General features: G+C 51.8%; 1 protein-coding gene across 1 annotated transcript; it reads right to left on the bottom strand.

The window, feature by feature from the left end:
* Nucleotides 1-26,511, bottom strand: Bcl7a (BAF chromatin remodeling complex subunit BCL7A). The gene is made up of 6 exons (XM_078039246.1): nucleotides 26,243-26,511; nucleotides 20,103-20,184; nucleotides 16,578-16,674; nucleotides 11,293-11,460; nucleotides 3,834-3,955; nucleotides 1-1,868 (listed from the first exon to the last, which is right to left on the bottom strand). Exons 1-6 carry the CDS (start codon nucleotides 26,332-26,334, stop codon nucleotides 1,797-1,799), a joined length of 633 nt encoding a protein of 210 aa, XP_077895372.1. The 5' UTR covers nucleotides 26,335-26,511; the 3' UTR covers nucleotides 1-1,796.
* Between the last annotated feature and the right edge of the window lie 103 nt (nucleotides 26,512-26,614).

Genomic DNA, 26,614 nt, shown 5'->3' with positions numbered 1-26,614 from the left:
TTTTTCAAAGTTTTTTTTTTTTCCCTTCCCTTATTTCAGGAGACATTTTGCATGAGGTATTTGAAATTCAGGAACATTTTGATTCTTCTTGAAGTGCAGGAAATATATACGCTCCCTTAAAAAAACAAACAAAAAAAAAACAATAGGAGCTTCACCCTCAGAAACTCTTAGAAAATGGAACCTGGCAGACACTTCCCATGGTGGTCGGGAGAAAGATCCACATGTCAAAGTGGTACCTGAATATGCACCAATTAGCCCAAACACAAACAAAAACAAAAACCCCCAACAAAACCCGAAGCCCCCCTCCCACCCCCCAGTAACACACAACTCAAAGGGAGTCAGAACTCCAGTGCAGTAAAGAAAGCTGAGGAAAAGGTTTACGGTCTGAGGAGTCCGTATGTTAATTAAGAGCAAACCAGGCCTCAAAACTCAATAGCTAGGCAGTTCATCCAAGGGGGCATCTCCGCTTTGAGAGGACCGTCCCAGCGCAGGCCGGGCACAGGGAGGGGAATTCAGTCGCTCCTTTCTGGAGGGTGTGCAAATCTTTCCAATTCCTTGGTGCCTTGTTTCTGGCCTTTAAGGCCCAACCATCAAGGCCTGATCCCTGGTGGGGACCCGACGGCATAAATGTCCTGGGAATGAGATTCCATCCAACTGTCGGCTCTGAGAGTCAGAACATTTTGCAGAAGCGAGTGGGTTTCCTCCAATTGCAATCTTGCCTCTGGGGGCTGGGGGAGGCCAAGGGTGGGGGTAGGGGGCTGGTCAGAGGGCAGCAGGTTTCTATGGATTTGAAATCCAAGCAACGTCCTGTGAGAAAGTTCAGCACCAGCTGCTCCCGCTGCCTGCTCCCACCTCCCGGCCCTGCTATCGTTTTAAGGAGACAAACACGCAGTCAGCCAGAGAAGCCACTTGGTCTTCGGAGGTCCAGGAGGAAGCAGTGATGGAGGTGGTGGTGACAGTAGGGGCAAGAGGGTGGAAGTGCCAGAAAAATCTAAGGGCTTTGCATGTCCATCTGGGCTGCTGGGAACTTGGAAATACCCAGCCCCCAAGGCCCCCGAGGAGGTAAGGGCATGGCCTGGACCCGAGGAGGCCAGCCCTTGAGGACTGGGCCCTGGCACCTATAATTCCTGGAGTCCTGGAGGCTGGTGCCAACCCCACCCAGGGCTCAGAGGGTGCCCAAGTCCCCTCTTCCAAAACTGGGCCAGCTGAAGAGTGTCTACTGTCCTGCAGCTCCAGCCTGCCCACTCCACAGCAGTCCTGGGCAGGAAGGAGCAGGGTGAGGAAGGTGGTGGCTGCTGCCTCATCTGGACCGAGAGGGCACTTTGTAAAGGGAGATGCAAAACAACCAGGAAACATGCCAGAGGTCACCTCAAGGGCACAAGGCACAAAAAAAGAAAGTGGAAGGAATTGGTAGAACAGTGAAAAGCCCCCGACAGAAAAGCGAATTCCTGATGGGTACCACCCTCCAATAGCTTATATCGATAAATAGAGAAGTGGGGGGGAAACAGCAGCAACACAAATGTGATCTTGGCTTCCGAGACAGTGTGGACGCTCCTGAGTGGTCAGCCTGCCTCCCAGGACAGCCGCTTCGGGGTTCGGGTGTTTCGCTTCACAGCAGAGTTCTTCAGTGTCTGAGAAGTTTCGCCGTTCTGGGTTTTCTTGGATTTGCACTTGGTAAACTTGAAACGTTAGTAGTCCTGTTCGCGCCCAAGAGGAATGGCGCTCACAGCGCTTTCTAGGGTGAGCCTGCTGACGCGCCTGCCACGGAACGCGGACCGGAGGATCGAGCTCGGCGTCTACATCTCTTCGGAGTTCTGTTGAGAGGCCTCCAGCTTCATCTTTTTAGAGGGTGGCACTCCTTCCAAATCCTTGGGGGAAGAAGGAAGAACAACAGAAAGACGTGGGTTAATAAGCAGGGGAGGGATTCAGGCCCAGGAAGAAAGCAAGGGAAGGAGGAGCTGGCGGTCCCAGCCTCAGCCAGGCTTGCAGGGGAACGTCGCGCCCCGGTGCTTTCAGAGCTATGCAAAGCCCCTGCCTGGCCCTGATGAGCTTCTCACCCCTTCACCCCACCCAGAAGGACCAGACTTATTTGTGAGGCACTGTCTCATCTGCAGTGAAGTGTGACGGTGATTTTTTGGTACACCAGGTTCAGGTGCACCTGCCCAGGCCCTAGGCAGTCTCCCAAGGCCCAGAACCACTGTGTCACCTGGACTATGCTCCTCCAGGACACAAGTTCCCAGCCCAGGGCAGACCCTCAACCTTTGTTCAATGTACACACACGCACATTATTCTGGGGAACAGTCTGTAATTGTCAACAAATTCCCAAGACGTCCCATGACCACCCTGCCCCCCCCCAAAAAATCAAATATCTACTCACTCCCCACCCAGTTACCTTGGCCACCTGAGAACACCAGAACAAGCTCTGGGTCACACTCCTCCTAACTCACCAGTTAGGCCACTGGCCTGGGAGACAGCCCGTGCTTATTCAGCACCTTGCAGCCCCCATTCTTTTCATCACCACCACCTTTTAGCAAGTCTCATTCATGGCCTGCCCGCCTCTCTTGCTCACCACTGCCCCAGCCACTCCTGAGCCACCACCTGCCTGGATGATGAAGTAGCCTCCATTGCGGCCTCCCACATGTCCCCCAACCCAGCCCAAGTACCTTCCTAAGCCATTGGCCACACAACGGGCATGAAACCTCCCAACACTTTCCCTCTGACTTCAGAACAAAATGAGACTCCTTTCCAGGGCTGAAGAGGCCAGGGGACCAACTCCAGTGGACTCTCCCTCTCCCCTGGCCCTCTCACCCTGCCCCGGCCTCCCTTTCACCCCCCAGCCTGGCTCCTGTCCTGAGGCTGGAGCGCCCTTGGCTGTGGCTGCCCGGAAGCCTGCATCGCTGGCATTTGCACCCTTCAAACACAATTCCTCTCGGCTCATGCGGACCCCAAGACCTCCCGACTCATCACTCTTCGTCACATCACCCTGTGCCTCTCCCCACGCAGCACTCGGTCAGACTTTGAGTCTAGTCTGTGTCCCGCTGAGCCTGGTCTTCAGCCCATGAGAGCTGCCCTGTGTCCCTGGTACCCAGCACACAGCAGGTGCTTGGTGTTAAATATGAAATACAGGCACTGGGCCTGGATACGGGCTGGGCTTCAGGCTTGGAGGAGGCGGTGTGAGCTTCTTCTGGGGACCCTGCAGCAGGCGCCGGGGACTCTGGAAGGCCTGCTCTCTTCCTCCCTGAACTTTGTTTCCCTTAACTTAAGAGCATACAAACTCCATAGGGGTGTTAACCGGAGAAAGTGGGCTGTAGGGCTCCCAGGGAAGGTGGCCCTGCTCAGGTGAAGGGCCTTCGGTTTGGCAAAGCACCAGGCGAGGGTGACGGTGAGGGAGCTCGGATCTGGACCTAGAGTTGACCTGCTCCACATTGGGAGAGAGACAGAGGAGACAGAGGAGTGAGACTCGGGCCAGATCAAATATCAGCGAGGCAGAGGGGTCTTCCCAATGCAAGGTGGGGAGGTGGGGATGGGAGGCAGCATGACTGATTCAAGCAGATGCTGACACTTGGTTATGACCCAGCAAGGGGCCCAAGCAGCAGCCTGGGCTCAGTTGCAAAGGACCCCCCACCCCGCAGAGGGTCCCAGGAGCAGAACCCATGTCTTCCTCCTCTATTGCTTGGCAAAGGCACCCAGGGTGACGGTCATGGACACTGCTTGATGGATAAATGGCAGTTCCAACTGACAAAACAATGAGAAAACACCTTTCAAAGCATCCCCAACAGCCCACCGGGCTCCCGGCCGCTCTGGCAGGCCCTCTGAGGCCTCGCTCCAGGTACCTGAGAGATTGTGGACATCTCTGCCGCCAGCCCCGACTCTGCAGACGGCTGCCGTTCTACTTTCTCTGAACTGTTCATCGAGTTTTCCATCGAAGACTGTGAGTTCTGCTCATCAGAAGCGTCTGGGAGAAAAGCAAGACGACAGAAGCTGTTTTCAGATACGTGAGATGCGTCGCCAGATGGGCCAAGTACTAAAAATACCAGGAACTGGGTACTCTTGTGGCCAGCATCTTTCAGGGCTGGATGAGCTGTGGAGCTTGGGAAGCCTCCTCTTTATTTGTTAGTGAGGCTGTTCTAAGCAGGGGGTGGGTCACAGGCTGCTCCGGGAATATCTATTAGCTGCCTATTAGCTGCCCCGCAGCAGGACAACCTCAGGATGCTTCGGGTGCCTGGCGCCCTCTGGTGGGCCTGACGTGCCCAACAATCATGGCTGTCCACTCCTTTCCCCTTGGGGAGGTGGCTGGCAGGGAGGTTTTGCCTCGTTTCTGTATAGAACCAGCAGTCTCCTCGAGAGAACGGACCCTTTATAAACATTTCTCTTAATAATATGGGTGTTCCTCTGATATCAGAGCAATGACTTCGTGTAAGAAACAGAATAAAGAAAAAAAAAAACAGTTAAAATCAGCCTGTCATCTCAAACCACCCACAGATAGCACAAAACAACATTTTTAGAGGATTTGTTCCCATTTTTTTCTAGACTGTTCCCCTACGTGTCTCTCATTTTCCTACTTCCCTGGTTGGCAATCACAGAGAAGTTTTCATGTCTTTACAAATTCCCTAATCACAAGAGCTTACAAGATGGCTGCCCAGCATTCCAGTCAGCAAGCCCTTATCTGAGATTCTGGCGATTTGGGTTATTTCTCATGACTCAGTCTCCCTGCTTCCCCATCCCAATTCTTTGGCAGCAGGAAGGTGTGGACTGGAAGAAGGAATAGAGCCTTAGGGGGGCGGCAGGAGCTGTGAGTTACCTGGAATTCTGGGACCCAGGGAGGGAACAGCAAGTTCCTACCTGAGCTGCTTCATGCAAGGTGCAGACAACAGACCATGTGGTTTGGAAAAAAAAAAAAAAACCCAAACCACACACACTAAAATAATACAAGGAATACCTAAGCAACCCGGACTTACTTTCTGGGGTTTCTGAGGCAGAATATAAAAACGTTCAATAGGAGAAAAGCAGTCAGACTTGAACTGAAAGCCAAGAAAGCAACATGGGAACCCAGAAAGAGCCAGTGGCTATTCAGGGCCCCAACTGGCTGGGGTGCAGAGGGCTAGAAAGCAGGGCTGCTAGGAATCGCAAGATCCTCCATCCAGGGAGGCTGAGAGGGGATAAAGAACTGCCATTGCCCTGTTCCTCCCCATTCGGGCAGCCCTGATCTCTTGTAGCCATGTCAGGAGGCCAGCACTAGCCCAGGTTCATGTGTGTGGTTCTGAGCTGGGCGTTTTTTGTTTTTGTTTTTTTTTTTTTGTACCAAGGATTGAACCCAGGAGTGCTTTACCACTGAGCAACATCCCCAGCCCATTTAAAAAATATTTTATATAGAGACAGGGTCTGGCTGAGTCATTTAGGGCCTTGCTAAGTTGCTAAGCCTGGCCTCGAACTCACAATCCTTCTGTCTCAGCCTCCTGAGCCGCTGTCAGGTGCCACGATGCCCGGCCTAGAGCTGGGCTCTCTTGTTGCTCCAAGGAAGAGTCAGGGACCACCATCATCAGGGCTGGGCTCTACCTACAACCTGGTGTGTGGAGGGACACAGGATTTGGACGACAGATCTGGGTTCAAATACTGCCCATTCTGCCTCTGCCACTGGCTGCCTGTGGGACCAGGGGCTCTCAGTCCCAGTTGCCCACTCTGTAAAAACAAGGCTGACAGTGTCACCCTGTCAAAGTGGCTGTGGATTAAATGGAATGACAGGATAAGGTCCCAAACTGTCAACTAACTAACAGACTTGGGAGTAACTGAGGGATTATTTAGGGTACAGAGCCAAACGCTATAAACACCTGAAATTTCTTTGATGTTTTTAGTTTTACCTTTAAAATCCACGTTAATGGAGGTTCCTCAAAAAGTCAGACAAAAAATTAGCCAAGCACCCAGCAATTTCATTCCTAGGTATAAACCGAGAAAATCTAAAAGAGGGACTCTTGACTCTTGCACATGAATGTTCACAGAAGCATTATTCGTAACAGCCCCCGAGCAGAAAGAGCACAAATGTAAATGGACAGATGAATATCCAAACAAAATGTGGTCTCTCCATACAACAGAATGTTATGCAGTCATAAAAAGGAATGAAACAGTTGGGTGTAGTGGTGGATGCCTGCCATCCCAGCTCCTTGGGAGGTTGAGACAGGAGGATTCAAGTTAGAGGCCAGTCTCAGCAATTTATTGAGGCCCCGTCTCAAAATCAAACTGGAAAAAAAAAAAAAAAAGTTTGGGATGGAGCTGAAAGGTAGAGCTCCTGCTGGTATATGCGAGGCCCCGAGTCCAATGCCTAGTATGCACACACACAAAAAGGCAAAAAGAAAAAAGAATAAAGCACCAAAAATGTGCTATGACATGGACGATCCTTGAAGATACGATGCTAAATGAGAGAAGCCAGACTCAAAAGGACCACGTGCTGTGTGATGACATTTATATGGAGCATCCAGAAGAGGCAAAGCCATTGAGACCAACAGCAGACTGCTGGTTACCAGGGAACGGGGGAAGGAAGGAATGGCAGTGATAGACTCATGGGTACAGTTTCTTTTGGGGGTGAGGAAAATGTTCTGGAACTAGGTAGAGGGGGTGGCTGCCCAACAATGTAAGTATAATAATGTAATCAATGCCGCTGAACTTTTTCTTTTTTCTTTTTTGGGTGGAACTGGAAATAGAACCCAAAGGTACTCTACTATTGAGCACTTTTTAAAAAAAATTGTAGTTGGACACAATACCTTTATTACTTTTATGTGGTACTGAGGATTGAACCCAGCACCTCACATGTGCTAGGCGAGTGTTCCACCACTAAGCCCCAGCCCCAGCCCATTTTTTGAGACAGGGCCTCATTCAGTTGCTGAGGCTGACCCTGAACTTGCCATCTTCCTGCCTCAGCCTCCTGAGTAGCTGGGATTACAGGTGTGTGCCACTGTGCCTGGTACCAGTGAATTCTTGTTCACTTATAAATGGTTAATTTTTTTTTTTAAATATTGTTTAGTCACCGATGGACCTTTACTTGATTTATTTATATGTGGTGCTGAGGATCAAACCCAGGGCATCACACATGCCAGACAATTGCTCTTCCACTGAACTAGAAACCCAACCCCACAAATGATTAATTTTTACATTTATTTCTTGATGCCGAGCACTGGACACAGGACCTCATGCATGCTAAGCAGGAGATCTACCACTGAGCTTCACCCCCAGCCATGAAATAGTAAATTATGTGACTTTCATCTTAGTAAAATATGGAGGGGCAGGAGGGTGGCTTGGAGATCATGAGGGTGGCCATTCACCCGGCAGATTCATGCTGCCCCTATGCTGGGCAGACACATGTCCCAGCCAGAGGCCTCTCCCGAGAGCCAGGCGGAGCTGGCCGTGGCATGTTCGGGGCTGAGGGCAGCAGTCCTGTTCTCTGAGTGCGCTGGTGCTGGAACTTACCCAGGGGAAATTTTTTTCCTGGGGCCTAAATTTAGTCCAGGGAGCTTGGACATTATGTCATTCCCTGAACTCACTCAGTAGTAAACAAGTTCAAAGCAAGGTCAATATCTGGTGGCCAGCCCGTCTGGTCCCAGTGTACCCACCTGGGAAGGCCACATGGGCCTGTCCTGTGCCTGTAGAGGTGGTACAGGCCCAGTGGCCTGGGGTGGCTGGAAGAGGACCCTGGTGGGGTGCAGGGACCAAACGTGGGAGTTATGAAAGCTTTAGCCCAAAATATAGCTCCCACAACTCAGCTTCAGTGGCCCTTAGAACAGAGGAGACCCAGACCCCGATTATGGGGAAACAAGGCCACAGCCAGAGAGAAACCAGGAAGGTAAAGAAGCCTGGACACGGCTGCAGATGTGGCCACATGTGTCCCAGCACCCCCAGAAGTATTCTTCCCACAAAGGGTGAACACAGTGGTCTCCACAGCTACCCAGGCCCTTCCTGCCCACTAGAGCCCCTCCCGCCTCCATGACTCCTTGCAGGGACCTGACAAGGGGAGGCAACTTTTATCATCCCATTTTATAAACAAGGAAACAGGAAGTGGTATGGGAGGTGATGCTCCCTGTCCAAGGCCAGGCAGCCAGTAAATGTCAGCCTCCATGTGACCACACCACCTGTCCCAGCCCCTCTGCCTTCCACCTGCCAAGCAACCTGACCAGGAAGGTGCTGGACGCCTGGCAGGTGTGCCATAACTGTGGGGGCTGTCGAGCGGGAACCAGAGAGGGGGCCTGCCTAGTGTACGTGGAAGAGCTACAGAGGACACTCGGCTAGGGGAATCCTCTCCTTGGGACACTGGGCAATATTTGGAAACATTTTTGGTGTCATAGCTGGGGGTGAGGGAGCATCGAATGGGCAGAGAGCAGGGATGCTGCCCAGCGCCTTATCACGCACAGGAGGCCCCCATGGCCAGGAACTACTTGATGGTGCTAGGGCCATGAGCCCCTGCTCTAGGGGAGTCACCCTACCTACGGCCTCCCTGGAACAGATCCCAGCTGGATCTCCACATTTCAGTCCCACACATTTCCCCCACTCTCTTGGTGGGATTGGGGATTGAACCCAGGGTCTTGTGCTTTTGACTTATTTGAAAATTGGGTCTGCCTCAAACTTGTGATCCTCCTCCCTCAGCCTTCCAAGTAGCTAGGATCACAGGTGTGTGCCACTGAACTTTTTGTTGTGTTGGGGATCAAACCCAGCATGCTAGGCAAGCACCCCACCACTAAGTCACATCCCCAGCTCTACCTGTATTTTTTTTTCTTTTGCACCAGAAATTGAACCCAGTGGGGCTTAACCATAGAGCCACATCTACAGCCTGTTTTTTTTTTTTTTTTTTTTAAACTTTGAGACAGGGTCTCCCTAATCTGCTTAGGGCCTCACTAAGATGCTGAGGCTGGCTTTGAACTTGCAATCTTTCTACCTCAGCCTCCTGAGCTGCTGGGATCACAGATGTGCGCGCCTCCACGCCCAACTAGCCATGTTCTCACTGCATGTGCCCTCTGACTACCCAGTCCCACTGCCAGGTACAGGTCTACAGATCTACTTGTACTTGGGCAAAGGTGCAAAGAGATACATGTATGAGACTCCCTGCAGGGACCACATGTTAAAAAAGAAAAAGAGAGCTGGGTGCAAGGTCAGCCTCAGCAATGTAGCGAGACTCTGTCTCAAAACAAAAACAAACGGCTGGGGACGTAGCTCCATGGTACAATGTTCCTAGGTTCAATCCCCAGTACTACAAAAAACAAAACAGCCTTCTCAGACTTTTACTTTTTCACTTTGGAGAGATAAATGAATTCAAGAAATATCTTAATTTGTCTTCTAAATCTTCAATGAGAAAAACAGTGATTGTGGGTAATACATGTTGCTTTGGCCTTGGTGTGGGAAAGGCAGCAGGGAGAGGTGGGGAGTGTGGCAATTGGAGCAGACAGCCCTACTGCCCTTCTTCCAGGAGGAGCTACTTCCCCACTCCTGCTTGTTGGTGCCCCTGGAAAAGCAGGCCCAGTATTGCCAAATATTCTGATTTTGGGAGAGAAGGTAGAAATCAATCTTAAGTGAAATTGTCCAGTTTTTAAATTCTGACATCACGTTTGAATTTAAAACAAACAACAGTCCTGGGCTTCATGGCCACCTCCACACCCCACAGGCTGGATCTAGTCTAGGACCTCTGCTCTTGTGGGACAGGAAGCAGGATGTAGCTGTGACTAAGACCTGGGAGCCAGCACAGAGCCTCTCTGGGATGAGGGCGAACTCTGCAGTAGGGTGGCCCTCCCCCAGAACCTCACCAGCTGCTCGCAAGGCATATCCTGAGATGCAGGCACCCCCAGGGAGCTCCAGACCTGCCTGCTTAGGCCAGCCTCTACTGTCCCTCCCCGCAGGTACCCGGAGCTGCCCTCAGCCCATTTCTCATGCCCAGGTGCACCCATCAACACATGCTCTCTCCTAACACTCTAACATACCCCTCAACAGACCTGTTCAGTTTCTTAGGGTTCACAGTGGTGATTCTGTGAGAGGATGTTCCTACGAGGCACGCTTAGGGACCAACTGCCCTATGTCTACAGATTCCTTTCACATGGTCCTAGGAAATAAACTACAGACAAAGCAGAAAGGGAAAGAAACCCTCAAATAACAACTGCCAAATTTAGCTGGCAGATGCACAGGCATGTATGATGCTATTTCCATTTTTTGCCAGGGATTGCAAAATAAACACACACACACCCCTAAGAATGCAGGTGTACACCCAATCTTCCCTTCACAATGAAAGCACCTCTTACTGCCCCCTCTGTTCTTGCTCTGCCCTGGTCACCACCCTCTCCCACTGGGACAACTTCTGCAGCCTCCTCACTGGCGTCCCCTCCTCCACCCTGGCATCCCCATCACCTGTTCTTAATTTTTCAGGTCCTGTCATCCAAATCTCCTGTGGCTCCTGTCTCACCCACTGTAAAAATCCAGGTGGGCACAGTGGCTTTACGAGCCCACCACTCCTGACCTCGTCCTACTGTTCCTGCCACGCTGACTCTTCCCCAGCCATGCAGAGACCCCTCCTGCCCCAGGGCCTTCACACTGTCTGTTCCTCTGCCAGCAAGGTTCTCCCACGACTTGCCACTCACTCAATTTGACCCTCATCTACTCGGTGTCACCTCAGTGAGGTGCTTCCTGACCACCCTATTTAAAATCATCACACACCTCCTGCCATAACTCAGTAAGACAGTCTGTTCCTCTTTTCTATTTTTTAATTATCCCCACACATCTTTAAATACTGAATTATCTGATTTTTTTAATTGCTGCAAAAGAATACCTGCTCCAGGAATTTCTCATTTTTTTTTCTTTTTTATTGAGGGTGGTGGTGGGGGGTACTGGGGATTGAACTCAGGGGCTCTCTACCACGGTGCCACATCCCCAGCCCTATTTTTTTTTTTTTTTTTTTTGGTGGTGCTGGGGATTGAACCCAGGGCCTTGTGCTTGCAAGGCAAGGACTCCACCAACTGAGCTATATCTCCAGCCCTCACAGCCCTATTTTGTATTTTATGAGAGGCAGGGACTCACTGAGTTGCTTAGAATCTCACTAAATCACTGAGACTGGCTTTGAACTCACAATCCTCCTGCCTCAGCCTCCTGAGCTGCTGGGATTACAGGTGTGCACGGCTGCACCTGGCAGCTTCAGGTGTTTTACCTTCCTTCTTCTGTCACCTTCTGGGGCTGGCTGATGGCAGGGCCTCCTTGAATACCTGTGCCCTGACTGAACGCAGGCTGGCTAGAGGGAGGCCCTTCTGCACCCCAGCCATGGCAGGCACGTACCTTCAGCCCCAGGGTGCTCCTTCCCGTCAGCCTGCGCCTCGTCCACTTTGGCTTCCGTGCCATCGCTGGGCATGGCGGAGTTGGGCTCTGGTGCAGGGCTGGAGTTGCTGCTGTTCTCTTGTTTGATGGGGGAGGCGTCTGCTAGGGAGCTCTGGTTGCTGTTATCGTCTGCACAGGGGGAGAAACAGGAACAGGGTGAGATCCCGCCGGGCTGAGGAACAGCAGATTGGGGACAGTGTCAGCATCCCTTGATGCCTCAGGCCCCCCAGGCTGCTCTCCAGGGAAAGGTCTGGGCAGTTCCTCTGGAGCTGACCACCCAGGGCCACCCCACATGCCCTGTGAAGCAAAGGATTATGGAAGCTGGCCCAACCTGGGTGGCCTTTACTGTGTATGGAAGGGCCTGATACATCAAACGTCTTTGGGGGACACCTGAGACCTAATTCTGGGCGGGGAAAGCCATAAAGCACTGTGAAGCACACAGCATGACCCGTGAAGCAGCCTGCCAGGGCCTCCACCAGAGTGCATCAAACCTCTGCACTGACTTCCAGGTGACCCAAAATCAAAGGGAGACAGGGACTAGGTAGCAAGAGCAGGCTACCTAGGACAAGCGCCCAATCTCATCAAGTCACTGTCATTGAAAAAAAAAAAAAAAAAAAGACTGCAATTGTGACACAGTATAGGGGTGAAGTTCTTGCCTAGTAGCAACCTGGCATCCAAGAGGCCCTGGGTTCCATTCCCCAGCACACCTCTCCCTCTCTTTCTTTCTTTCTCTCTCTCACATACACACACACATACCAAGGAGAAGCAGGGGAGATTATTACAGATTTACAGATTAAAGAAACCTAAGAGACTTTAAGACTAAATATGATATATGGAAATTATTTGGATTCGTTTGGAATGTGCCAGCTGTAGCCCATTTTGGGACAATTGGGGAATTTGAATATGGCCTGGATTTTAAAAGCTATTAAGGTATTATTGTTAATTTTGTTAGCAGTGATAATGGCACAGCAGGCAGAGAGAATGTCACTCCTTGGCAATGTGTTCTGAAATGTGTAGGTACAGACTCCAACATCGTGATGCACGGAAATTGACTTGAAAATTCGTTAGCACAGGCTGCAGACAACCATCACGGCTCCCAGAACTTCACACACAAGAGCTGTTTTTTAAAAAAATATGTAAATGATATGTCAATTAAGAAACTTAACACATTAAAAAAAATTGATGCGGCAAATATGGGCTGGTGCTCATAAAAACCAAGGAGGGGGCTCACGGGGGCCATCACGTTACTTTCTCTTCTATGCTCTACAATGAAACTTTTCATGATAAAAAGGAAAAAGCAATGGGAGGTAACTGGGCAGTTACATTAGTGGTGAGGTGGTGGCAGAGCTGGGGGGTGTGAGGGCACATCTCCCCTTGTCCTGCAGCGATTTCAAAAATAACACCATAATCTGACACTGCCTTTCTGGACCATGCTACACTCCGGGCCAAGGCCAATTTTGTGAAAGTGAGTGTGGGGGGCAGCAAAGCACTCTGATAGCCCTGGGCACCTACAATGAGGCAGGCACTGGGCAAGAGCACTTAGTTGCCTGTTTTTGAGACAGGGTCTTGCTATGAGGCCCAGGCTGGCCTCAAACTCCTGGGCTCAAGTGATCCTCCTGCCTCAGCCTCTCAAGCAGCAGGGATTACAGTTGTGCGCCATTGGACATAGCCACGGGGATTAATCCTCTCAACAACCTACCAGGTAGTCAATGTTGCCATGTTTACTGTATGGAGGGAGAAACTGAGGCTCAGAGTGGCAGACACACTGGTTTAGGCTGGTCTGCCCAATTCCTAGTTCTGTTTCTCTTGTCTACTCAACATGCTGCAGAGGTGCCAGGCAATCACACAGCCCAGCTGGGTTAAACTGGATCTTTCTTTTTCTTTTCTTTACCTTTATTTTGTTTATTTATTTTTATGTGATGCTGAGGATTGAACCCAGGGTCTCGTACATGCTAGGCAAGTGCTCTACCACTGAGCCACAATCCTAGCCCAGGATCTTTCTTTAAGTATACTTTGGTGCCCTCCTTACACAAAAGCATCCTCTTATGAATTCTGGACAAAAAAAACAAAAAAAAAGTGTGTTCTCCTGATTTACCCTGCAAGAAAATCTAAAGTTCTTTCTTATGCAAAGATACATGTGCATTTACGGCATTAACAATGACAATATACACTAATGCTTAACGTGCTAGCTGCAGAAACTGGCCTGGAACTTGGTAACAGCAGGACTCTGATACCTGGACCCACTTTAGTGGAATCCTGGGGACCAAAGAGCTCAGTGCTGATGACCCCCCCCCCAAGCACTTTGGAACACCTGTCGGGCCCATGTCTCCCATGTCTCTCCCTCGGCCTTCACACCTGTCTTGTTGTATGTGCCCTAGAATGGAAAGGATGCAAGAAGGTGGACATGGTGCTCACATCCTGGGAGCTCCTCCACTCAGCATTCTGGATTTCTGCATTAGTTCAGGCTATGAGCCTGGATTCTGCCTGTGAAGGACCTCGAATGCCAGCATTGGGATAAGATGTTACAAATTTTCTAACTTCAAGTTAGGCAAGTCACTTCATCTCTCTGAGCCTTAGTTTCTTTATCTGTAAAATGGGACTTTTTATTAGATTCAAATGAGGTAATGCTCGAAAACAGGCCTGGCATGATGCTTGGCACACCGTGATGATTTGGTAAGTGGTAGCTGTTAACGTGCCAAGGCTTGAGAGAGACGATCATTTAAATCCTCACAATGAGTTTATAAAGCAGGCACCACCATCCACTTTCTACAGATTAAAATGAGACAAACCCCAAGGCCAGAGGAATGCCACAGTCCAGCCTGAATCTTGGGTCAGGCTGGCTTCTTGGGTTCCTAAGAGAGGGGCTGCTGGGCGATGCCTAGGAGCGAAGTCACATCCCAGCTCAAAGGTCCATTTTTGAAAAGGAAATGAATCTTGACCATGATGACGTGGATACTTGTGGGGCTTTCTTGACATGTTAATGGGCCGTGAAACCCCATGTGCCTTTCTGAAGCCAGGTCTTCCTGGGACCTGGAGCCAGGGATTGGGTCTTCCAGACTTCTTTCCCCAGAACAAGACTGGTGTAGGGGTCTGAAGGCCTTAGAAACTCCAGTGAACTCCTCTTCCATTTACTTACTTAGTTATTTCTCTGATGCTGTCTTGCTATACAAAAGGTTTGGGATGGACAAAAGTACAGACATTGAAATCAAAATCGAGAGGTGGATGGCGGTAGGGGTGGCAGGCACTATGACCCCGCGGGCCAGCCAGGTGACAGAAAGAGGCGAACCTGGTGGGCCAGAGTTCCATCCTCCCTACAGAACAACTGCTCCTGCTCAGCTGGCCACTCCCAGGGTTCTAGATCTGACTCCACAAAGAATGGTAATAGAGCAGATTTCCTGACTTATAAATATTAAAGGCTGCTATAGTTCGGATCTCAAATGTCCCCAAGGGCCAACATGTGAAAAGCATGATTGGGAGGCGGTAGAAACTTTAATGTGGGGCCTGGTGGAAGGCGAACGTGCCCTTGAAGGGACCTCAGCCCCTTCCTCTTCTTCTTTCCCACTCCCCTCTCTACACACACACATCTTAGCTACAAGATCAGCAGTTTTGTTCTACTTTTGCCGCGATGTGCTATCTTGCCACAGGTCCAGAAACAATGCCCGTGGACACTCAAGCCTTTGAAACTGTGAGCTAAGAGAAACCTTTCCTCTGTTTAAGTTTATTAACTCAGGAATTTTGTTATAGTAACAGAAGCTGGCTAACACGGAATTTAACTCAGTTTTGTTAAAAACTTCACACTGGAATCTCTGAGAACATTTTTCTTGTGGGGTTGGGACAATCAGGAAGGGACACAAGGAGGCCCACTGGCGCTGGTTGGAAACTATCTGGGGTTTTGACGTGGGCTGCTTACATGGGAGTATACAGTTTGTGAATACTTCACAGAGCCATATGCTTAGGATTTGAATCTTCCCCCCGCAATAAAAAGGTAAAAAGAGAAACAAACACCAACAAGGTGTGAAAACAAGAACCAGGGTAAATCACATTTCAGCCTGAATTTGATACATGGGACACAGGTTACAACTTTTTTTTTTTTTTTGGTACCAGGGATTGAACCCAGGGACACTTTACCACTGAGCCACATCCCCAGCCCTTTTTATTTTTTATTTTGAAACGGGGTCTAGCTAAATTGCCAAGACTAGCCTCAAACTTGAGATCCTCCTGCCTCATCCTCCCAATCACTGGGATTATAGGTGTGTGATTGCTGGGATTACTGGCATGTGCCACGGTGCCCAGCTCAAGTTACAACTTTTGAAACTAGATAGCAAGAAACTGAATGCGGTGGCACACACCTGTGATCCCAGCAACTTGGGAGGTTGAGGCAGGATGATTGAAAATTCAAAGTCACCTTCAGCAACTCAGCAAGGCTCTAAGCAACTTAGTAAAACCCTGTCTCAAAAAATTAAAAGGGGGTGTTGGGGTTGTGGCTCAGCAATAGGGCACTCACCCTGCACATGGGAGACCCTGGGTTCCATCTTCAGCACCACTTAAAAATCAATAAAGAGAGGCTAGGGCTGTAGTTCAGTTATAGAGTGCCCGCCTCACACGTGTGAGGCACTGGGTTCGATCCTCAGCACCACATAAAAATAAATAAAGATATTTTTAAAAAAATCAATAAAGAAAATAAAGGTATTGTGTCCAATTAAAAGAAATAAACATTTTTAAAATAAATAAATAAATAAAAGGGGACTAGGGATGTGGCTCAGTGGTGAATGCTCCTGGGTTCAATCTCTAGTACCAAAAAAAAAAAAAAAAAAAAAGAAAGAAAGAAAGAAAGAAAGAAATCCATTTTGGGAGCTTCCTAGTAGCAAAACAAAATGGGAAAAAGAAAATACAGTCATTTATATGGTCAGCCAGACCCAGGAGGGAAAAAGAAACATATACTCCTCCCCCCAACTCTTCCTGGGCATACTGGGCTATAGAAACAGCGGTGAGGTTTCTGGTCACGGCGGTAGGAGAGGGTCTTATTTTTGTCTCTGGTTTATTTTGCTTTCTGGCTTGGTGCACTGGGGATAGGAACTTCCTCTTCTCTGCAGAGCCTTCTCCTTGGCACAGAGGCCTCTTGGTCCTGCCCATCCTCCTACCCCTTGCCTGGAATGTGAACAAACCTGCTAGAGAAACAAAAACACAACTGAGCCAAGGCCCAGGGACCTGGCAGCTGAGGCGGCGGGCGGCTGTGGGGAGCTCACCGTGCATGTCCATCATCCCGGGGGAGGAGCTGTTCTCTGGGGTGGTGACCTCGGAGCCACACTTCTCGTCTTTGCCTTTTTTCTTATTCTTGTTTTTCTGGAGGGGAAAATGGAGCAGAACCAAGTCACTGAATCACATGTGAGGACACATGTGCGAGCGACCCCGGGGAGTGCTATGAATGTTTTATTCCATTCCATCAACCTGGAGCCCCAAACTTTTGCAAGGTTTTCTTTGGTCTGCATTTAAGTGTGTCCCCCTAGAAGCCGAGCTCTGGGCCCCCTCCGCTTTGGAATCAAAGAAGGGAGATGGCCGCAGCTGGCCTAGGTGCTGCACCCTGGGAAATAGCCCTTCTCTGTGGAGGGATCACTAGTGGTCAGGTAAACGCTGCGGCTGGCGGCAATTGTCTCTGCCTCTAGGAAGACTGGCAGGTGCCAGGTGAGGCCAGGTGAACCCCGGAAGGCAGGGGTCACTGATTCTCAGTAGCTTCAGGTCCCTAGGGGCTGCCTTTCTCCAAGTGTAGGGAAAGAGCAAAACCCCAGAGCAAAAACCCATGCTACTCCATTCTAGTTTTCAGTGTCAGGATGGATCCCAGGACCTCAGGCATGTTAGGCTAGAGCTCTACCACTGAGCTGCACCCCCAGCCCCTATTTTTCACCACAGGAACAGAATCATGTTGGAAACCACCTGTATCCATCAGTCAGAGACTCATTAAATAAATAATGGTATACAATGTAACAACTACAGAGAATATGGCCGCTTCCCCTGTACTAATAGGGAGCCATCTGCAAGAATATTAACCTATGAAAATATTTCAGTATTTCTAAGATGTATAAAAGAAAGGTGTGGAACATGTGAATTTCTCATCAATGGTGAGAAAGGGACAAACATGGGTGTTTCTATATGGTTTGTAAGCTCAGGCTCCCTCTGGAAGGATAAAAACAAACTGGGAACACTCCAGGGAAGAGAAGTGGGGTGAGGGTGCATGCGAGGAGGACAGGCATATCATAAGGAGAGCCATGTTAGGGCTGGGGCTGTAGCTCAGTGCCAGAGTGCTTGCCTTGCATGTGTGAGGCACTGGGTTCAATCCTCAGCACCACATAAAAATAAACAAAATAAATGCATGCTGTCCATCTAAACTACAAAAAATAAAGTAAAATAAAAAAATAAAAAGCCATGGTAAGGTGTAATAATACAGGCTGGGGATATAGCTCAGTTGATAGAGGGCTTGCTTTGCATGCACAAGGCGCTGGGTTCAATTCCCAGCCCCACGACAGAAAAAAAAAACTGTAAATATACAAATGCTCAGAGATGGAAAATAGACTGGTGGTTACCAGGGATGCAGGGAGTGGGGAACAGGGAGTGAGTGATCACGAGTATGAATGTTCTTTCTGGGGTGATACAAATGTTCTGGAATTGTAGTGGTAGTGGTTGCACAACCAGGGATATACCAACACTGAAGTGCACTCTTTGAAAGAGTCAAGAATGTGGGGCGCAGCTCCATGGTGGAGCACTTGCCTGGCGCTTATGAGGCCCTGGGTTTGATCCCTAGAACTGCAAGATTGAAGTAAATTTTGCAGGGAGCCATGATGCACGCCTGTAATCCCAGCAGCTCGGGAGGCCGAGGTAGGAAGATCATGAGTTCAAAGGCAGCCTCGGCAATTTAGTGAGACACTAAGCAACTCAGAGACCCTGTTTCTACATAAAATACAAAAATGGTCTAGGGCTGGGGCTCAGTGGGTAAGTGCCCCTGGATTGAATCCTCTGTACCAATAAATAAATAAATAAATAAATTTTATAGTATGTAAACTGCCTTAATTTAAAAACATTTTAAAGTAACATTTGGGTTTTTGAAACATTTTACATATTTGCAAGAATGAAAACTTCCAGAGTTCTGAAGTTTAAAAAATGGTATTACTGTGTACTAATTGGGTATTATTTAAAACAATCAGGAGCTAATCACCCACAATGCAGATTCCCCCTCTCTAACCTCAGAGATTCTGATTCTGTTGTCTGGGGCGGGGTCCAAGAATCTGCATTTTTAATCAAGATGCTCAGCCAGGCTGGGAACCTTGGCCCCACAGGGAAAGGGGCGGGTGAACTGGGCATCACATCTCAGACAGGGAAAGGCATGGTGCTTCCGGAGCTGATACCTCATGTGTGCTCAGTGAGAAACCCAGGAACTGGACAGCAAAGCCCCACTACACAGAGGAGGGAGTGGAGTCCCCACGGGGTGGGACAACCAGTCCAGCCTCATAGTTTAAGCAGGGCTTCTCTGCCTGACTGCGAGTCCGGCACTCTTGGCCCAGGAGCTGCCCCGTCCTTCCGACGGCCCCTCTATTCCATTTTCTCCTTGATCATATTCCACTTGGCACTTCCCTGATGTCTGTTTCATGCTCTTCTATAATTATCTTCCCCCAATGAGATTAGAAATTCCTTGAGAGCAGGGACCACATCTTCTCAAAAGCAGCCGGCGTTTCTACACCACTTAATGATGAGCGAGGACCAGGCACGGGCCAGAGCCCGGAGCCACCTCCAGGAGCTGGGCTATCCTGCTCTTCTTCTGGAGACTTGCAGAGGACCAAGTCTCAGTCCCTCCTCTAGGAGCCCAGGACAGAACCAGAAGGGAAGAGAAATATCGAAGCCCTCAGCCCCACACTGACCCCCCTGGGGCAAGCTTGCCAAACAGCACCAACATGGTGTCTCAGGCCTATTAGCAGGTGACTGGCACCAAAGCCAGGAAGCTGGGAAACCCTGTTTGCAATGCCTGGCAGCTGCCTGCTGTGGTTCCCTCAGGATCCAGCAAAGCCACTCCAGCTCCCTCCAGATGTCTCAGGAGACATAGTCCCACCCCGCTTAACTCCTCCCGAGAGCCCAGGCAATCCTGCACCAAGCTTTCTCACTCCTAGGGCCACCTGTCACCAGCAGCTGCAATGAGCAGAAGGCTCCCAGGAGCAGGCAGCATGTACTTTGGAGTCAGACAGACCTGAACTCCATCCTTGGCTCAGACACTAGCTGTGTAACTCTGGGGAAGTGGCTTCACCTCTCTGAGCATGTGTCCTCAATTGTATAGAGATTTTAAAAGTTCAATTCCACAGGATCAGTATGAAAAGTAAATGAAATAATAAGGTAAAGCATGAGCTCAGGGCCTGGCAGATGTTAAGTGCTCAGGAATAGGACCACAGTGTAGGGAGGGTGGGAGTGGTTGTGGATACCACTATCCCCACCCCCAAACCATGGTGCCCTGGACCTGGGGAGGGAGCAGCCTTGTACTAGCTGTGTCTCCACTGGCAAACCATGGGGCTTTCAGTACAGAAGACACAATTTGCAGGGGACACTCCTGCCACTCTGGGGCTGGATTATGGAGGAAGGCAGGGACACAGGTCCAGCAGCCTCTCTGGATTTAGCTGGGTCCCTGTGCTTGCAGGTTCCCTTGGCTCTGAGAATGGCAGCAGATAGGCCTTCTCCCCACAGTGGGAGGAGCACAGACTGGCAGCCCCAGCCCTGAGGCCAACCCCCATACTCACATCATCAACTTTTGGCTCCGTCACAGGGACCCATTTGTAGATTCGTAGGGACGTGTCACCAACAGTCACCCACTTCTTCTCCCTGTGGAGGATGAGGAAGAGCCCATCATTAAGGCGGCTTGGAGCAGGAACCTGCTCATCCCTGTGGCAAGGTACAAGCCACAGTCCTTGGAATGGTAAGGGAACAATCCCTGATGGCACAGAGGTGGCCTTGACCCCCAGCTCTGCCCCTTGATAGCTGGGGACCCTTGGCAAGTCACGTCACTAAAGTAAGCCTCATCCTGCCCTCCTGAGAGCAGAAAGCACAGCGGCCCCTGTCCTCTCCCGCCATCTGCCTCTTGGAACAGTTCAGAGGCTCTAGAGAGCAGCATCCTGGACAGAAAGGGTGCCCTCAGGGGTGACGCTGGGGGGCCATGAAGGGCAGAGCCTGGCCTTGTGGGGAACATCTCTGTGCCCCTACCTTCAAGGTTCTTCTGCCCTGTCTGCCAGGCCACCACCCTCTGAACTCTGAAGGACAGAATCCAGGCCTCCAGCTGCAAGAGGCAGGTTTCCAGATGAGGAGAAAATTATAAGCCACAAGAAGGAAAAGGGGTGGTAATAATTACTGCCCTCTCTACCATCACCACCCTGCTCTGCGCCATTGCCACTTTCTAGATCATTGCTGCTGCCACAGAACTTCCGTCAGACTGTGTCACTTCCTGCCCCACTTACTCAGAGCCACACACCTAGGGGGACAGAGGCTCAGGGACAGCTTCCAGGAATGGAGCTTGGGTCTGAACTCTGATATTCCGGCCTCCAGCTCTGCCATCTCAGAGAAGTGGGAAGTCACTGAGGATCTGCTGAGGGCCTGGCAAGGAACCTGGCTGATTCTGGGGACTCATGGGAAGCCCTTGGGGCCAGAGGCACACCGGGCGCAGGTGGTAGAGCCTCCAGAGACCCTTAGTAACTTCTACGATAACAGTTTCACTGGAACTGAAAATTACATGTGGTACGAGGACCTCCTTGAGTTGCCTGACACATTGTTTTTGGCCTTTCTACCCAAGCTCACCCCTGGGTCTTCCCCTCTGTGGGTGCAGGGCCCATGCATACTCAAAACCAGCTAACCAAAACCACAGACACCTACACCCCCGACCTCTGCCTGCGCGGGTCCCACATGTCCCTGCAGGAGGAAGCTAGGGCTTGGCTTTTATTATACTACTGACCACTTCTAGGGCCTTCTATGTGTTAAGCACCAGACATACTTTCTCTAATCTCTACAAAACCTTGGGTATCAGGAAGTGGTTCGTGCCCCATCTGACAGAGAAACCAAGGCATGGAGAGGGGAACTCATTCTCTCCACAGCCAGTGTCCAAACCCCTGGAGCCATGCTGCTTTTTGGAACAGTCTGTGAGGCTGCCACCCTCATCCCTCTTACCAGGCAGAACAGACAGGTCAGCACGATCCCAATCTTTTACCACCTCCATTCCAAATAATCAGAGGGTACCTGGAGGGACAAGGATGTTTCCAGAAACACCCTCTGTAATAAGGAGAGCCACAATCATAATGGCCACTGTGCACCGAGGGCCTGGTGCATGTGAGGCTTCACGCCAAGCACTTTAGACTCTTGGCCAGAGATTCCCAAAAGGTGGAAAAAGGGACCACTGTCACCATATTTTGTAGGTGGAAAAACAGGAAGCCCAGAGAACCCTCTGCTGAGTCCCCAAATTATCAGAGAGACAGGAAGCTGTTCTCCTGGCAGTGGACATGGAAAGGGCTCCTGGACAGAAGCAGGAGTGTGGAGAACCCCACTGGGCACTGGGGCTCCACCAGCTACTTCCCAGGGAGAGGGGCCTGGAGCTCAGGTGTAAGCTATGGAAGGAGCTCTTGGGAGGACAAAATGGGACTTCACAAACACGTGGGACAGGAGCCCAAGCCCAGGGGAGCATCTGAGATTTCGCATACTGCCGCCCAAACCCATTACCCCAGGACATGAGACCCCTCCCCAATGAGGGTACTAGGCTGTTCCCACCACCTCACAGTCAGGGTGACAAACGAGCAGCCAACAGACGTGTTTTGTTTGGCCTGCCGAGTACTTTTAAAAATTTGAATCGATTGCCAAACTTAAAAAAAAAACTCCACATAAAAAAATCCAGACTTCTGGCTACTCTCAAAAACTTGATCTGGACCCACATGCCCCGAGGCATGCCAGCTAGCTCCAGATGGCATGATGTAGCTCACTCACCCTCCCAACTCCCACCACCTGTAGGCACTGGGGCTGGGACTCAACATGACTGCAGGGCCGTACCCCAACCTAGCTATGAAACTGCCCCTCAAAACAATAGACTGGGCTCAAGGAGCAAAAGCATGTGAGGTCTCCCCCACATTAGGAACACACCCCCGGGCTCCTATATAAACTCTAAGTACCCATCCTGGATTCTCTAGGCCAAGGCCAAGTTCCAATGTTCTCCTTGGTCCAAAAGTAAGGGCTGGCCAAGGAGACCATCTGGGGATTGCCCCCACCCAAGGGGACCCTCTAAAGAGAGCTCTCTCTCCCTCACTTTGTATCCATGCCCAGGGTTGATCCTGACACTTTAGGCCAGGTCTCATCCAAACTAGGCGCAGGTCCACTTTACCTGCTTGTACTGGCAGGAAGGTAGGTAGCTGGGACAAAACCCCTAAGGAGTCAAATAAGGCCCCAGGCTCAAACTCAGGTCTCTTCCAGAGACAGGTAAACAGGCCTCAGTCTTCACAGCAACTCGCTGAGGGAAGCCTGTAAATGCTGAGCCGACCCAAGTCTACGCTCACCTTGCAGCTCAAGCCTTTGCCTCCCAACCCATGACGCCCCTTCCCCACCTCTTCTCCACCCACACTGGGCCTCATACCCCTGGCCCAGTTTGCCCAAACAGAGTCCCACCATTTTGCTTTTGCTTCAGCCATCTTCTGGCCTCACACTCCACAGCCTGCCTTCCTAGGACAGCAGATAGAAAGGAGGCCACTGCTAGCTGCTGGCTTCTTCTGCAGGGGCAGGGGAAGGGTGGGCCTGGCAGGGGAGTGGGGGTGGATTTTGAGGGTCACTGATGCTGAGAAGAATTCCCCCCTAGGTTTAAGCACTGACAGGTATGCCAGACAGCTTGCTGTCCTCTGGACACACGCTGGGGGTGCAGCTCAGCAGTAGAGCATGTGCTCAGCATGCGTGAGGCCCTGGGTTCCTTCCCCAGCACTACAAACAGATGAACACAGGCTTCCTAGTTACATCTGAACTTCAGAAAAATGGATAGTTTTTTGATATAAGCATATCCCAAATTTTGTGTTGAATACACTTACACTAAAAATATTCTATTTTTTGGAGGGGTACCAAGGATTGAACCCAGGGGCTTACACATGCTAAGTATGTGCTCTACCACCCAGCAGAAACATTTATTTTTAAAAATTATTTTGTTGGGCTGGGGATGTGGCTCAAGCGGTAGCGCACTCGCCTGGCATGCGTGCGGCCCAGGTTCGATACTCAGCACCACATACAAACAAAGATGTTGTGTCCGCCGAGAACTAAAAAATAAATATTAAAAATTCTCTCTCTCTCTCTCTCCTCTCTCACTCTCTCTTTAAAAAAAATTATTTTGTTGTTTATCTGAAATACAAATTTAACTGGGTGTTCTATATTTGCTAAATCTGGCAACTCTCCCTCCTAGCCAGTGGTGAAATGCATGGTTGGTGGCCAGTTAATAAACAACCCAAAAGCCTCTAGGGCTAACTGGAAGACCCATTCTAAAGGCTCAGCAAAGCCAGATTCAGCTTCTCAGGGTCGCTGGAGAAACCTGGGCAATGAGACCATGCTTTCTGCTTATAAGAGGAAAAGGGGGGAGGTGCAAAATTCAAGTTTCTACAAAGTCCACCTTATAATAAGGACAACATTCACAAGTGCTCCTGTGAGCAGGACAATGTGCTTTTGGAGACATGACCTTAACCACGTCCAACAGCCCCAGGATGGGAGAGAGCCACTGAGCCCCTTGTTGCCGGGGTTAGAGAACTGAGTTACATGGACTGCCCAAGGTCACAGCAAAGAAGTGAAACAGAAGTTCAACCAGGAGGTCCCAAAGCCTGAGGTCTGTAGAGGACTGAAACACAGGAACGGACTCTGACAGATCCCCCTCCCTATAGCGGTGTCTGGCCAGGACAGAGAGGCCGGCTGCTCTGCAGTCTCCCGGGTAGAAAGCCCCAACCCTCCATCTGCCCTCCCTGCAGAGCAGCTGGCAGCCCTGGCTGCAGCTGTCACTGGGTGCAGGAGCGGGGCAGGGCTGAGAACCTGGGGCAGGAGGCCCCACCACGCCTCCAGGAGCTGAGAAGGGCAGCTTGCTTGGTCCCTTTCTACCCTCCAAGCTGGTGACAGCCAGAAGGGACACAGGCCCAAACACCAGCTCTTTCTTTGCACAGGGGCTGAGGCAGGGAAGGAGGTGACTCCAGCCTTCCCACTGGGAGTCCCACAGGAGAGAAGGTTATGGGTTGTTTTCCTGTCTTGTGTTTTGGCCTGCAGCTGTTTCTGCCATTTTTAAATGGCTTCAATTGGGCACTGGGCGCCCTGCGCGGCAGGGGAGCTCCCGACGGCACCCAAGACTTGGATCTCAACTTTGGAAAGCCTCTCCTTCTCACGGTTGTGAAAATTCTTTGTCCCATTGGAGCCAAACCCAGCCCACGGCCGGGCATCCAGCCATCCGCAGACAGCCCTTTCCATAGGAGGCCCCGGAGCACGTGGACTTTATTGATTTTCCCCTTGCCTTTTTGTTGGGTTTGACTCAGAAAGGACAGCTAACTTGTGACACCACCTGACCGGAGGCTCGCCCCCAGTGGTTTTCAGAGACCAAGGCGTTACTCAAAGAAATGACACCCCCAAATATAAACAGAGCCTGCGTGGGGCCTGGTCAGGCTCTAGAATTTTAATAAAAGGTCAGGATAAGCCCGCGGGTGCTGACACTCAGGGACACCGTCGCGGCTGCTCCTCTCCCTCCCGGACTCTGGTGAAGCCGTGGGAAAAACATAATAAAGTTGAAATCAGGGAGCGGGGAGTTTTCAACAAGTCCAGTGCAACCTGGCGATCTGCTCGCGCCTCAGGCCTGGCCCTGGGGTCGCTTCCGAACCAGACCCTGCCGAGGCCATGAAAATGTGCCAACCCACTGATTATAACGAGGCCACGCCGGACACGATCTAATTTGAGCTTGAAAAACACGCCCGGCCCACGCCGAATCTCGCTGTTCTCCAGCGCGGAGAACAAAAACAACGGCTCTCCCCGCAAAACAAACACGAGCTCCGGGTCGGGGAAGGGCAGACGCGGCCCAGAACCGGTTTCTGGCTCCGAATATGAGCCGGCCGGCGCCCCCCGCGCTCTGGGCGCCGCGCAGAGCCGGGTGGGTCGTAGGTGCCCCGCGCCCCGCGGCCGCCCGCGCCGCTGCCTCCCGGCGCTCGCCCCCATCTTTCTTTCTCGCCAAGAGCCCTCGCTCCAGGCAGCCCAAAGCGCTAAATTTAAACGGCTCGCGCTCCGCAAACTCCGCAGACTCGAGGGCGCCGGGCCTGGGAGGCGGGGAGCGGGCGGGCTGGCGAGCTGGGAGGGCAGGAGGGCGGGAGGCCCGGAGCGGGCCGGGACGCTGGGCCAGCGCTGCGCCGCCCGGGGCGCGCGGGGAGGAGACGGCGGTGGCGGCGGCGGCGGCGGCTCGCTCGGTGCCTGCACAATGGAGCTCGCGCTCTGCCCGCCGCCGCCGGCACCGCGGCCTCGGCGCGCGGGAAGCCGCTTTCATGTGACTTGCACAAAACGAAATGGCTTCTGGGGCCGGCCCCAAGCCCCCCTCCCGGGAGCCGAGCGCCGCGGCGGGGGCTGCCCGCCGCTCCAGCCGCCCGGCCCCGGGCGCCCGCCGCCTCCGGGCTGCCGCCGCCGCCGCTCCAGGTGGGCGACAGGCGCGAGCGCACCTGGGCAGCGGCCGTGGCCCCCGCCTGGCGCAGGTGACCCGGCTCGCGCGGCGCCCGCCCGCTCGCCCGCCCTCGCCAACTCCGGGCCCGCGGCCGGCAGGGCGACCCGGAGCGCTGCGCCCCGAGGCTTTCTGTGCCAGGGTAGGGTTCCAGGCGACCGTGGCGCCCAGCAGCGAGCGAGCGGGCGGGCAGGCTCCTCGGCTTACCATTTGCGCACTTTCTCGATAGCCGCCATGACCCTCTTGATATCATCTTTGGCCCGGCTCCTGGTCTCGGCTCGAACCGACCTGCCCGACATGGTTCTGGCGGGGAGAGAGGCTGGGGGAGCGCGCCCGCCGGGTCCTGCTCGCGCTCCGCGGCGGCCACACTCGCGCCCGCCCGCTCACTCACTCACACACAGACACTCACACACTCACACACATACACACACACAAAGCCTGATGCCGCCGCGCGCCCGGGGCCCAGTGCGCAAGCGCCGGGCGGCAGCTGCACCGAACAGGGGGAGCAGCGCCGCCGCGGCCGCCAGCAGTGCGGCCTCCGGGCGCCGCCAGCGCCGCCGCCGCCGCCGCCCACCCCGG

This window comes from Ictidomys tridecemlineatus, chromosome 2 (assembly GCF_052094955.1).
Source record: "Ictidomys tridecemlineatus isolate mIctTri1 chromosome 2, mIctTri1.hap1, whole genome shotgun sequence".
In the NCBI taxonomy this organism is placed as follows: domain Eukaryota; kingdom Metazoa; phylum Chordata; class Mammalia; order Rodentia; family Sciuridae; genus Ictidomys; species Ictidomys tridecemlineatus.
This window is presented reverse-complemented; position numbering and strand designations above follow the sequence as displayed.